At 37.3% G+C, this 14,882-nt stretch overlaps 1 protein-coding gene across 2 annotated transcripts in view; it reads left to right on the top strand.

Moving 5' to 3' along the window:
• RFC1 (replication factor C subunit 1) overlaps positions 1-14,882 on the top strand; it is a 103,893-nt gene that overhangs the window by 51,811 nt on the left and 37,200 nt on the right. For both annotated transcript variants that reach the window (XM_036908494.2, XM_057502157.1), the window contains exons 5-6: positions 13,595-13,827; positions 14,672-14,758. In XM_036908494.2, the coding sequence (XP_036764389.2) occupies positions 13,595-13,827; positions 14,672-14,758 (320 nt within the window). The remainder of the gene's footprint in view (positions 1-13,594; positions 13,828-14,671; positions 14,759-14,882) is intronic.

Raw genomic sequence — 14,882 nt, 5'->3', positions numbered from 1 at the left:
CCCCTGGCCACTCAGGTTACCTTCTATTGCCTGTTTCATGCCTTAGAATTGTTAGAAGTTCTGGGTAGTGTACCTGTGGCCAGTTGTCCATACCTACCACCACCACTTTTTCTTCTTCTGTGAGGTCATGGAGGAAGGAGGAGAGAAAGTAGTAAAATGTCCCACATTCTCCTCCTGTGTTACCTTTTGTTAATAATTGAAACCTGCTGTGACTTTCTATGAATTGTTACTTTTACTCTGATGGGGATTCAGCACCTATGTGGTGAATAAAATCACAACACAAGCCAGTACTTCTTTTCTCTTATTTATCATTACTCACATACCTCAGTAACCTCACAAATTACAGTCTTAAAAAAAAAATGTAACTGACTCCATTTGCTTTTTTAAAATTTTTGTTAAGGTATCATTGATATACAATATCTTATAAAGGTTTCACATGAGCAACATTGTGTTTATTACATTCACCTATATTATCAAGTCCCCCCCCACCAAACACCCCATTGCAGTCACTGTCCATCAGCATAGTAAGATGCTATAGTCACTACTTGTCTTCTCTGTGCTGTACTGCCTTCCCTGTGACCCCCCTACATTATGTGTGCTGATTGTAATACCCTTTAATCCCCTTCTTTCTCCCTCCCTTCTCAACCCCCATCCCTTTTGGTTAACTGCTAGTCCCTTCTTGGAGTCTGTGAGTCTGCTGCTGTTTTGCTCCTTCAGTTTTGCTTCGTTAATATACTCCACAAATGGGTGAAATCATTTGGTATTTGTCTTTCTCTGCCTGGCTTATTTCACTGAGCATAATACCCTCTAGCTCCATCCATGTTGTTGGAAATGGTAATATTTGTTTTCTTCTTATGGCTGAATAATTTTCCATTGTGTATATGTATCACTTCTTTTTTATCCATTCATCTACTGATGGACACTTAGATTGCTTCCATATCTTAACTATTGTAAATAGTGCTGTGATAAACATACAGGTGCATATGTCTTTTTGAATTTGAGATCTTTTTTTCTTTGGGTAAATTCCTAGGAGTGGAATTCCTGGGTCAAATGGTATTTCTATTTTTAGTTTTTTGAGGAACCTCCATATTGCTTTCCACAATGGTTGAACTAATTTACATTCCCATCAACAGTGTAGGAGGGTTGCCCTTTCTCTCCATCCTCGCCAGCATTTCTTGTACTTAGTCTTTTCTGTTAGCCATTCTAACTGGTGTGAGGTGATATCTTATTGTGGTTTTAATTTGCATTTCCCTGATAATTAGCAATGTGGAGCATCTTTCCATGTGCCTGTTGGCCATCTGAATTTCTTTGGAGAAGTGTCTGTTCATATCCTCTGCCCATTTTTTAATCAGGTTATTTGCTTTTGGGGTGTTCAGGTGTGTGAGTTCTTTATATATTTTGGATGTTAACCCCTTGTCAGATGTGTCATTTACAAATATATTCTCCCATACTGTGGGATGCCTTTTTGTTCTACTGATGGTATCCTTTGCTGTACAGAAGCTTTTTAGTTTGATGAAGTCCCATTTGTTCATTTTTGCTTTTGTTTCCCTTGCTCGAGGAGATGCATTCAGGAAAAAATTGCTCATGTTTATATTCAAGAGAGTTTTGCCTATGTTTTCTTCTAAGAGTTTTATGGTTTCATGACTTACATTCAGGTCTTTGATCCATTTTGAGTTTACTTCTGTATATGGAGTTAGATAATCCAGTTTCATTCTCTTACGTGTAGCTGTCCAGTTTTGCCAACACCAGTTGTTGAAGAGGCTGTCATTTGCCCATTGTATATCCATGGCTCCTTTATTGTATACGAATTGGCTGTATATGTTTAGGTTTATAGCAGGGCTCTCTATTCTGTTCCATTGATCTATGGGTCTGTTCTTGTGCCAGTACCAAATTGTCTTGATTACTCTGGCTTTGTAGTTGAGCTTGAGTTCTGGGAATGTAATCCCCCCAGCTTTATTAATCTTTCTCATGATTGCTTTGGCTATTTGGTTTCTTTTGTGGTTACATATGAATTTTAGAACTATTTGCTCTAGTTTGTTGAAGAATGCTGTTGGAATTTTGATAGGGATTGCATTGAATCTGTAGATTGTTTTAGGCATGATGACCATTTTGACAATTTTAATTCTTCCTATCCATGAGCATGGGATGTATTTCCATTTATTGGTGTCATCTTTAATTTCTCTCATGAGTGTCTTGTAGTTTCGGGAGTATAGGTCCTTCACCTTCTTGGTTAGGTTTATTCCTAGGTATTTTATTGTTTTTGATGCAACTGTGAAAGGAATTGTTTTCCTGATTTCTCTTTCTGTGAGTTTATTGCTAGTATATAGGAATGTCACAGATTTCTGTGTATTAATTTTGTATCCCGCAACTTTGCTGAATGCAGTTATTAGTTCTAGTAGTTTTGTGGTGGATTCTTTAGGGTTTTTTTTAAATTAAGGTATCATTGATATTCAATCTTATGAAGGTTTCTCATGAGCAACATTGTGGTTACTACATTCACCCATATTATCAAGTCCCCTCCAAGACTCCCATTGCTGCTACTCCATCAGTGTAGTAAGATGCTATAGAGTCACTACTTGTCTTCTCTGTACTATACTGCCTTCCCTATGCCCCCCCCTACATTATGTGTGCTGATCATACCCCTTGATTCCCTTCTTCCTCCCTCCTCACCCACCTTCCCCACCCTCCCTCCAGTTGGTACCACTAGTCCCCTCTTGGAGTCTGTGAATCTGTTGCTGTTTTGTTTCTTCAGTTTTGCTTTGTTATACTTCACAATGAGTGACTCTTTAGGGTTTTTTATGCACAACGTCATGTCATCTGCAAACAGTGACAGTTTAACTTCTTCCTTGCCAATACGGATACCTTTTATTTCTTTGTGTTGTCTGACTTCCATGGCTAGGACCGCCAGTACTATGTTGTATAAAAGTGTGTAGAGTGGGCATCCTTGTCTTGTTCCTGATCTTAGAGGAAAAGCTTTCAGCTTTCTGTCGTTAAGTATGATGTTGGCTGTGTGTTTGTTGTATATGGCCTTCATTATGTTGAGTTTCTTGCCCTCTATTTTGATGAGAGTTTTCATCATGAAAGGATGTTGAATTTTGTCAAATGGTTTTTCAGCATCTATTGAGATGATCATGTGATTTTTGTCCTTTTTGTTGATATGTAGGATGTTGATGGGTCTTCAAATATTGTACCATCCTTGCATCCCTGGAATAAATCCTCCTTGATCATGATGGATGCTTTTTTTGATGTATTTTTGAATTCAGTTTGCCAGTATTTTGTTGAGTATTTTTGCATCTATGTTCATCAGGGATACTGGTCTGTAATTTTCTTTTTTGTGGTGTTTTTGCCTGGTTTTGGTTTTAATGACTCCATTTGCTTTTTTAAAAATTCATTTTATTATCATTATTCTATAATTACATGAAGAACATTATGGTTACTAGACTCCCCCCTTCACCAAGTCCCCCCCCCCAACAAACCCCATTACAGTCACTATCCATCAGCGTAGGAAGATGCTGTAGACTCACTACTTGTCTTCTCTGTGTTGCACAGCCCTCCCTATGCCCCCCTCCTGCATTATACATGCTAATCGTAATGCCCCCTTTCTTTTTCCCTGACCTTATCCCTCCCTTCCCACCCCTCCTGCCCAGTCCCTTTCCCTTTGGTAACCGTTAGTCCATTCTTGGGTTCTGTGATTCTGCTGCTGTTTTGTTCCTTCAGTTTTCTTTTGTTCTTGTACTCCACATATGAGTGAAATTATTTGGTACTTGTCTTTCTTCACCTGGCTTATTTCACTGAGCATAATACCCTCTAGCTCCATCCATGTTGTTGTAAATGGTAGGATTTGTTTTCTTATGGCTGAATAATATTCCATTGTATATATGTACGACATCTTCTTTATCCATTCATCTATTAATGGACACTTAGGTTGCTTCCATTTCTTGGCTATTGTAAATAGTGCAGCAATAAACATAGGGGTGCATCTGTCTTTTTCAAACTGGGCTGCTGCATTCTTAGGGGAAATTCCTAGAAGTGGAATTCCTGGATCAAATGGTATTTCTATTTTGAGCTTTTTAAGGAACCTCCATACTGCTTTCCACGATGGTTGAACTAATTTGCATTCCCACCAGCAGTGTAGGAGGGTTCCCCTTTCTTCACAACCTCGCCAACATGTGTTGTTGTCTGTCTTTTGGATGGTGGTGATCCTTACTGGTGTGAAGTGATATCTCATTGTGGTTTTAATTTGCATTTCTCTGATGACAAGCGATGTGGAGCATCTTTTCATGTGTCTGTTGGCCATCTGAATTTCTTCTTTGGAGAACTGTCTGTTCAGCTCCTCTGCCCATTTTTTAATTGGATTATTTGCTTTTTGTTTGTTGAGGTACGTGAGCTCTTTATATATTTTGGATGTCAACCCTTTATTGGATCTGTCATTTATGATTATATTCTCCCATACTGTAGGGTATCTTTTTGTTCTATTGATGGTGTCCTTTGCTGTACAGAAGCTTTTCAGCTTGATATAGTCCCACTTGTTCATTTTTGCTTTTGTTTCCCTTGCCGGGGAGATATGTTCATGAAGAAGTCGCTCATGTTTATGTCCAAGAGATTTTTGCCTATGTTTTTTCCTAAGAGTTTTATGGTTTCATGACTTACTTTCAGGTCTTTGATCCATTTCGAATTTACTTTTGTGTATGGGGTTAGACAGTGATCCAGTTTCATTCTCTTACTCCAGTTTTGGCAGCACCATCTGTTGAAGAGACTGTCATTTCCCCATTGTATGTCCATGGCTCCTTTATCGAATATTAATTGACCGTGTATGTTTGGGTTAATATCTGGGGTCTCTATTCTGTTCCACTGGTGTGTGGCTCTGTTCTTGTGCCAGTACCAAACTGTCTTGATTACTGTGGCTTTGTAGTAGAGCATGAAGTTGGGGTGGGAGATCCCCCCAACTTTATTCTTCCTTCTCAGGATTGCTTTGGCTATTCGGGGTCTTTGGTGATTCCATATTAATTTTTGAACTATTTGTTCTAGTTCGTTGAAGAATGTTGTTGGTAATTTGATAGGGATTGCATCAAATCTGTATATTGCTTTGGGCAGGATGGCCATTTTGACGATATTAATTCTTCCTAGCCAAGAGCATGGGATAAGTTTCCATTTGTTAGTGTCCTCTTTAATATCTCTTAAGAGTGTCTTATAGTTTTCAGGGTATAGGTCTTTCACTTCTTGGTAAGGTTTATTCCTAAGTATTTTATTCTTTTTTTTTTTTAATTTTTGTATCATTAATCTACAATTACATGAAGAACATTATGTTTACTAGGCTCCCCCCTTCACCAAGTCCCCCCCACATACCCCTTCACCGTCACTGTCCATCAGCATAGTAAGGTGCTGTAAAATCACTACTTGTCTTCTCTGTGTTGTGTATTTTATTCTTTTTGATGCAATTGTGAATGGAATTGTTTTCCTGATTTCTCTTTCTATTTGTTCATTGTTAGTGTATAGGAAAGCCACAGATTTCTGTGTGTTAATTTTGTATCCTGCAACTTTGCTGTATTCTGATATCAGTTCTAGTAGTTTTGGAGTGGAGTCTTTAGGGTTTTTTATGTACAATATCATGTCATCTGCAAATACTGACAGTTTAACTTCTTTACCAATTTGGATTCCTTGTATTTCTTTGTTTTGTCTAATTGCCATGGCTAGGACCTCCAGTACTATGTTGAATAACAGTGGGGTGAGTGGGCATCCCTGTCTTGTTCCCAATCTCAGAGGAAAAGCTTTCAGCTTTTCAATGTTCAGTATGATGTTGGCTGTGGGTTTATCATATATGACCTTTATTATGTTGAGGTACCTGCCCTCTGTACCCATTTTGTAGAGAGTTTTTATCATGAATGGATATTGAATTTTGTTGAATGCTTTTTCAGCATCTATGGAGATTATCATGTGGTTTTTGTCCTTCTTTTTGTTTATGTGGTGGATGATGTTGATGGATTTTCGGATGTTGTACCATCCTTGCATCCCTGGGATGAATCCCTCTTGGTCATGGTGTATGATCCTTTTTTTTTTTTTTTTAATAATAATTATTTTTTATTGAAGGGTAGTTGACACACAGTATTACATTACATGAGTTTCAAGTGTACAACACAGTGGTAGAACATTTATATACATAATTCTAGGTTCCAGCTATCACCCTACCAGGCTGTTACAATATCTTGACTATATTCCTTATGCTATACATTACATCCCGGTTACTAATTTATTTTACCATTGGAAGTCTGTCCTTTTTTTTTTTTTTTTTTTTTTTTGTGAGGGCATCTCTCATATTTATTGATCAAATGGTTGTTAACGACAATAAAATTCTGTATAGGGGAGTCAATGCTCAATGCACAATCATTATTGCACCCCAAGCCTAATTTTTGTCAGTCTCCAATCTTCTGAGGCATAACAAACAAGTTCTTACATGTAGAACAAATTCTTACATAATGAATAAGTTACATAGTGAACAGTACAAGGGCAGTCATCACAGAAACTTTCGGTTTTGCTCATGCATTATGAACTATAAACAGTCAGTTCAAATATGAATACTGATTTGGTTTTTATACTTGATTTATATGTGGATACCACATTTCTCTCTTTATTATTATTATTTTTAATAAAATGCTGAAGTGGTAGGTAGATACAAGATAAAGGTAGAAAACATAGTTTAGTGTTGTATGAGAGCACATGTAGATGATCAGGTGTGTGCCTGTAGACTATGTGTTAATCCAAGCTAGACCAGGGCAATAAAACATCCACATATGCAGAAGATTTCTCTCAGAACGGGGGGGTGAGGTTCTAAGCCTCACCTCTGTTGATCCCCAATTTCTCACCTGATGGCCCCCCTGCGACTGTGCCTGTCTTAGGTTGTTCCTCCCTTGAGGAATCTTACCCGTCTCTGGCTAACCAGTCATCTTCCGGGTGATCCTTTTGATGTATTTTTGAATTTGGTTTGCTAATATTTTGTTGAGTATTTTTGCATCTATGTTCATCAGGGATATTGGTCTGTAATTTTCTTTTTTGGTTGGTTCTTTGCCTGGTTTTGGTATTAGGGTGATGTTGGCTTCATAGAATTAGTTTGGGAGTATTCCCTCCTCTTCAATTTTTTGGAGAACTTTAAGGAGAATGGGTATTATATCTTCTCTGTATGTCTGATAAAATTCCGAGGTAAATCCATCTGGCCCGGTGGTTTTGTTCTTGGGTAGTTTTTTGATTACTGCTTCAATTTCTTTGCTGGTAATTGGTTTGTTTAGATTTTGTGTGTCTTCCTTGGTCAGTCTTGGAAGGTTGGATTTTTCTAGGAAGTTGTCCATTTCTTCTAGGTTCCATTTCTTTCCAGCTACTTAGCATATAGGTTTTCATCATAGTCTCTAATAATTCTTTGTATTTCTGTTGGGTCCGTCGTGATGTTTCCTTTCTCGTTTCTGATTTGTTGATGTGTGTTGATTCTCTTTTTCTCTTAATAAGTCTGGCTAGAGGCTTATCTATTTTGTTTATTTTCTCAAAGAACCAGCTCTTGTTTTCATTAATTTTTTCTATTGTTTTATTCTTCTCAATTTTATTTAATTCTTCTCTGATCTTTATTATGTCCTTCCTTCTGCTGACTTTAGGCCTCATTTGTTCTTCTTTTTCCAATTTTGATAATTGTGACATTAGACTATTCATTTGGGTTTGTTCTTCCTTAAAATATGCCTGGATTGCTATATACTTTCCTCTTAAGACTGCTTTTGCTGCGTCCCACAAGAGTTGGGGCTTTGTGTTGTTCTTGTCATTTGTTTCCATGTATTGCCTAATCTCTATTCTAATTAGTTCGTTGATCCATTGATTATTTAAGACCATGTTGTTAAGCCTCCATGTGTCTGTGAGCCTTTTTGCTTTCTTTGTAGAATTTATTTCTAGTTACATACCTTTGTGGTCTGAGAAGTTGGTTGGTAGAATTTCAATCTTTTTGAATTTACTGAGGTTCTTTTTGTGGCCTAGTATGTGGTCTATTCTAGGAGAATGTTCCATGAGTACTTGAGAAGAATGTGTATCCTGTTGCTTTTGGGTGTAAAGTTCTATAGATGTCTATTAGGTCCATCTGTTCTAGTGTGTTGTCCAGTGCCTCTGTGTCCTTACTTATTTTCTGTCTGGTGGATCTGTCCTTTGGAGTGAATGGTGTGTTGAAGTCTCCTAAAATGAATGCATTGCATTCTGTTTCCTCCTTTAGTTCTGTTAGTATTTGTTTCTCATATACTGGTGCTCCTGTGTTGGGTGCATATTTATTTATAATGGTTATATCATCTTGTTGGACTGAGCCCTTTATCATTATGGAATATCCTTATTTATCTCTTGTTACTTTCTTTGTTTTGAAGTCTGTTTTGTCTGATACTAGTACTGCACCTGCTTTTTTCTCCCAATTGTTTGCATGAAATATCTTTTTCCATCCTTTGACTTTTAGTCTGTGCATGTCTTTGGGCTTAAGGTGAGTCTCTTGTAAGCAGCATATAGAAGGGTCTAGTTTTTTTATCCGTTCAGTGACTGTGTGTCTTTTGATTGGTGCATTCAGTCCATTTACATTTAGGGTGATTATCGATAGGTATGTACTTATTGCCATTTCAGGCTTTAGATTCGTGGTTACCAAAGGTTCCAGGTTACTTTCCTTACTGTCTAAGAGTCTAACTTAACTCACTTAGTATGCTGTCACAAACACAATCTAAAGGTTCTTTTCTGTTTCTCCTCCTTTTTCTTCCTCCCCCACTCTTTATATGTTAGGTATCATATTCTGTACTTTTTGTCTATCCCTTGATTGACTATGGGGATAGTTAATTTAATTTTGCATTTGATTTGTAATTACCTGTTCTACTTTCTTTACTGTGGTTTTATTTCCTCTGGTGACAGCTATTCAACTTTAGGAACACTTCCATCTATAGCAGTCCCTCCAAAATAGACTGTAGAGATGGTTTGTGGGAGGTAAATTCTCTCAGCTTTTGCTTATCTGGAAATTGTTTAATCCCTCCTTCAAATTTAAATGAAAATCTTCCTGGGTAAAGTAATCTTGGTTCCAGGCCCTTCTGTTTCATGGCATTAAATACATCATGCCACTCTCTTCTCACCTGTAAGGTTTCTGCTGAGAAGTCCTATGTTAGCCTGATGGGCTTTCCTTTGTATGTGATCTTATTTCTGTCTCTGGCTGCTTTTAGCAGTCTGTCCTTATCCTTGATCTTTTCCATTTTAATTACTATGTGTCTTGGTGTTGTCTTCCTTGGGTCCCTTGTGTTGGGAGATCTGTGGATCTCCATGGCCTGGGAGACTATCACCTTCCCCAAATTGGGGAAGTTTTCATCAACTACCTCCTCAAAGACACTGTCTATCCCTTTCTCTCTTTCTTCTTCTTCTGGTACCCCTATAATGTGAATATTGATCCACTTGTATTGGTCACACAGTTCTCTCAATGTTCTTTCATTCTTAGAGATCCTTTTTTCTCTCTGTGACTCAGCTTCTTTGTGTTCCTCTTCTCTAGTTTCTATTTCATTTATTGTCTCCTCCACCATATACAACCTGCTTTTAATACCCTCCATCGTGCTCTTCAACGATTGGATCTCTGACCTGAATTCATTCCTGAGTTCTTGGATGTCTTTCTGTACGTCCATTAGCATGTTAATGATTTTCATTTTGAACTCCCTTTCAGGAAGAGTCACGAGGTCCATATCATTTAAATCTTTCTCAGGAGTTGTATTAATAATTTTACTCTGGACTAGGTTCCTTTGGCATTTCATGTTTGTATATGGCGCCCTCTAGTGTCCAGAAGCTCTATTCTGGAGCTGCTCAGCCCCTGAACCAATGTCGGGGTCGCAGGGGATCAGTACTGATTGCTGGAGGGGAGGAAAGAGCTTTTCCCTGCCTCCCGGCTGCTGTGCCTGTCTCCCTGCTGCTGTGCCTGTCTCCACTGCCTGAACCAGTGGGCCAAGCACACAGGTGTGATTTCTTGTCCCATAGCAGCTGGATATGGATCCCTGCTTTCCACAAGCGGCCGGAATCCCAGTCTCCCCTGGAACTCTGCCTGTATTAACTTTCCAACCCGGTAGTCATGTGAGTCTCATGAAAGCACCATGAAGTGTAGGTTTGTGCTCCCAGAGCAGGTCTCCTGAGCTAGGTATTCAGCAGTCCCAAGCCTTCCACTCCCTCCCTGCTCCATTTCTCTTCCTCCTGCCAGTGAGCTGGGGTTGGGGAAGGGCTCAGGTCCCGTGGAGCCACAGCTCTGGTACGTTACCCCGTTCGCTGAGGTCTGCTCTTTTCTCCAGGTGTGTGCAGTCTGGCGCCATCCTCTTTCCTGTTGCTCTCTCAGGATTAGTTGTGCCAACTATATTTTCTGATTGTATCCAGTTTTAGGAGGAATCCCCTGTCTCTCCTCTCATGCCACCATCTTTAATCTGTCTCCTCCATTTGCTTTTAAGAGGATTTTGGTGATAAAGCATGAGTTCTCTAATTTCATTATACTGAAGTGTAAAATGTCTAATTTATCACATAAATGGTACTAAGATGGCATATTTGGTTTCTCTTGCATCCACTTAATTAACAAATGTTTATTGAAGACTTGGCACATGCACAAACCTTTCTTTAATTCTGAAATCAAAAAGACGGTTTGGGTTTTTGACTCAAGGAAGTATTGAAAAGGAACTTTGTAGAAAAAGGCTGTAAACACTCAGATTCCCTTTGTAGTTTCACCTTGTTGCTAAATAGACTATTTTTAATCTCTGTAAACAGATCTCTAGAGGTCTCCATTAATTTGATTTCTGTGTGTTCCACACCAAAGGAAAGAAAATCAGAAACTCTCAACAGTAAGAACTCAAAAATTAGATATTTTTCCTTCTTGATTGTAAATAAATTTTGTATGGACCTGAGTGTTGTTTTCTTTGCCTTTCATTTGTTATCCTTCTGAATAAATGAATGTATGTAACTCAGAGTGGCAATGCAATCATCTCTCCTAGGCAGTTCCTCTGCTGTGTGTTAGCTAATGCTGGTTTACTTGGTAATTGTTGGAACATTTGAGGTTGTGCTGTACGTAAATAAAAATAAATGATGTTTCTGTAAGGAGACATATCCTGGGGGGAGATTCTGAGTGCTCAGTTGCCCATGATTTTCAACTAGGTCTCAGAGAGTTGACTTACATTTATTTATCATTATTTTATTACAAGTTTTTGGGGAGAAGAGAACATAGTTTGCCTTTGGCTTCAGACAAGGCAGGAACAGATTTAGGCTCATTAGAAAACAGAGACAAATGTTATAAAAGGAAAACAATCACCACTTTACTTGAAATGTTTTGTCTCTACACATTGTGTGGGATTGTAAAATAATTTTTTTTATGTTAGGATGGTCACAGCAGTGATTGTCTTGCAAACACCTTGGCCTCTTTAGCTTTTTTTCTCCATAATGTCTTAGTATATAAACTTTGCAATATTAAGGACTAAAGGGGTTTTAAGACAACTGATTCAGAAGTCATAGCATAGAATCAGTAAGACTGCTGCTTTCTTTAGGTTTTCTGGTTTTATCATGGCAAGATAACAGTGCTTTCAGATATGCCTGTGACTTTATGGAATACCATTTTTATTTTTCTATATTTGCCTTACTGTAATCCTCTATGAGAAATATCTCTGTGCTTAGGATCATGAATTTACTTTTTTGGTGTTAGTTTTTCCTATAACTGTAATAAAGTGTAGGGAAGTACATAAATAAAGTGTGGGTCACTAAATAAGTGTCAAATAAAGCAAGTCAATCTTTTTTCTCTTTTCATTACTGTATTTCACTAGTATTGCTCCTGCTTTCCAAGGGTCTGGATAGCTGTTTATTTTGTGTTAGCAGAGGAAAAGAAGCCTGATGTGCAATTTTTGCTCATTATTAGCACAATGGAAACATACTTGAAATTTCAAGCAGAACACATTCATATTTTTTACTCAGAAATCATGAAAATGCTTATAAAGTTTTGTCAGTGTTTGTGGTATATTTTTTTGATTTATAGCTTGAATTAAGTTTAAATTCATATCTTCTAAGCTAAAAATTCAGAGAAAGGCTCTGTTCTCTATTATTATAAAGAGATATAATAGGCTCAAGAAAGGAGGTACCCCCTTTAGGGGTGACATTTATACCTATAATGTTAAGGCTAACCTTAAAGGACACAGTGATACATTTTTGGATTTTTGCCAGCTTAATTTTACTGTTTTCATAAATTTTTTTTGAGCTTTGAAATTTGGGCTTTATTTTTAATGACTGCATGAATCCATTCTTTGTCTAGACCACACATTATATATGGTCCTTCCCCAATTTTGATTATTTCTGTTGTTTATATTTTTCATTTCATTAATAGTGTGATGAATATATTTGTATTTAAATGTTTCCCAGAATCTTTGATTATTTCCAAGAATTACTATGCTAAAGGTTATGAACTTCTTTAAGGTTTTAGGTATATTTTGCCAAATTGCTTTCTAGAAAAGTCAAACTAGTTCCCAGTTTCATAATTAGTGTTTATATTAGTACAAACTCATCACATTCTCACCAGTATTGAGTATAATAGTTAAAAACATTCTATATGATGATCTATAGATTCTTAAAATTATAGAGGAGACTTTTAAAACCTAATGTTTTATGGGTGCATTTTAGAATGTAACAAAGTATTTGAAGTCTTAAAAGAATGGTAGGTATTGCTAGGTAGTCCACTTTCAATATATAGCTGGACTGACAACTTCTTACCACCTCAACAAAAACCACCTAAGTAGTCCATGCTTCAGCATTTCTTCTGGAACTATATGGTAGCTTCCTAAATGGTCTTCTTGCATTCTTTTTTTTGCCTAGACAGTGTGTTCCTCAAAGGACATGACTTAAGTTGGATTCTTATTCTAAAATAAAACTTAAAATTCTTCCCATGATTTAGAAAATCCTATAGGATTTGGCCCCTGCCTCTCTCACCTTAACTCTTGTGATGTACCCTTTTCATTGTGTTGCAGTCACGAAGACCTCCAAGCATGCTCCCTTTAAGGCTTTTGTACTTGTAATTTTCACTGCCTGAACATACTTGCCTATGGAATCTTTGTTGCAGGGCTCTTTTCAAATGTTACTTATAAAAGAGGTTTTCCCTCTAAAACATCATCCTTATCACTCTTTAATGCTTTCTTCCTGATTTAGCACTTATAACTTGACAGTCTGTATTTGTTTATTTCTGTATCTGTTCCTTTGTCTAGACTCCAAGCTCCATGAGGGTGGGTATTTTGTGTTATTCATTGCTCTATCCTCAGTGCCTGGTACATAATAGTTGCTCAGTAAATATTTGTTGGCTACAAGAGTAAATATGTTTGCATACCCTGCAACATATTTGTGATTGCAAATGGGGGAAATTGGGGATGGTATTTGAAGGAAATAGTGTATTACAGAACTAGCACTGGTAAATGTGAGGATGATTGCTGAACCCAAGAGGTAGGAAGAAAAAAAATTATGAGCATCCCATAGCTCTTATATTAAAGCTGCTGGAAGTGGTTGCTTTATATAATTAGAATTGATGTTTTATCAAGCCATATTTGGTTATATTCCATTTAAGATGAAGATGACGACTTTGTGTGTAAGAAGGCAGTCTCTAAATCAAAAGAGAATGGAGTTTCTACAAATAGTTATCTTGGAGCATCAAACATGAAAAAGAATGAAGAAAACACTAAGACCAAAAATAAGCCTTTATCACCAATCAAACTTACCCCCACATCAGTCCTTGATTATTTTGGAACAGGAAGTGTCCAAAGATCAGATAAGAAGATGGTGGCAAGCAAAAGAAGAGAGGTGAGTGTTCTGCATGCAAGCAAGAATGTTTAGGATTTGTGCCCACTCACTGTTATTAATAAAAGGAGAAATTTGGATGTTATAAATAAGTCAACATTTTCTCATGATGAAAATAATTTTTCTGTAATTATCGTTAAAACACTGGTATTATTTTAGAGGATAAGAAAGTTAAAATATCATACATTTAATTTTTTTATAATTGAAAGTGGGAAAAGACCATTTAAGTCATAAGAATAAATTGTAATTCTTAGAATTTAAATTCTCGGAATGCCAACTTACTTTACTTTTGACTTCCTCCAGACAAAACTGGACAATAAATTTGTTCCCAAATGAGGTCAGAAATACGTAATTTATAAATAAGTAGAGCCTACCTATGCTGTACTTTGGTCTTCTCTACTTTGGTTAATACTGGATTTTTCTTTTCCTCAACATTTAGGAAGCAGAACTACAGATAAATTATAGTGAAAGTAGTCCTCTGAGTTAAAGCCTGCCAAGTCAGGTGTGTGTGTTGATTTCCTTAGTGCCTCCATAGGACAGTGTAAGTCATCCTTACATACTGGTTTGCCAGTGCTGTGGACTATGGAAGCCAAGATGTCAGTCCACGGGGCTTTTGGTTGTTGTTAAGTGAGAACCATCTATTGTAGGGTATTTGCTAGTAGGAATTTGGATATGGTCAGGGAGTAGCTGTGAATGTAATTTTTTGGCTGGTGTGCATTGAGACTGTTTTATAGCTGATACACTTATCTCTCATGAGTGTATTTAATCAGCTACAGTAAAAAAGAGAAGTATATTATTTTTATCTTAAGGATTATGCTGATCTTGCTTGATTTTCTTTGAAATTTAGCCTTCACAAAATGAAGCCATCACAGATGATTCCAGATTAAGTGATGCAGCCATCGCCAAGCAATTGCAACTTGATGAAGATGCAGAGGTACTGGCATTTTGTTTAGATATCATTAATGACTTGGTGTTGTGACTTGCTGTTTAGTCTACCTGGGCAAACAGTCAGGATTGTTCTAGTCTAATGTTGGATTGAGCCTCAGTGTAAGAGTTAC

The sequence above is a fragment of the Manis pentadactyla genome, chromosome 5 (genome assembly GCF_030020395.1).
Source record: "Manis pentadactyla isolate mManPen7 chromosome 5, mManPen7.hap1, whole genome shotgun sequence".
Lineage (NCBI taxonomy): Eukaryota > Metazoa > Chordata > Mammalia > Pholidota > Manidae > Manis > Manis pentadactyla.
The sequence above is the reverse complement of the archived record's forward strand: the minus strand, read 5'-3'. Positions and strand labels throughout refer to the sequence as shown.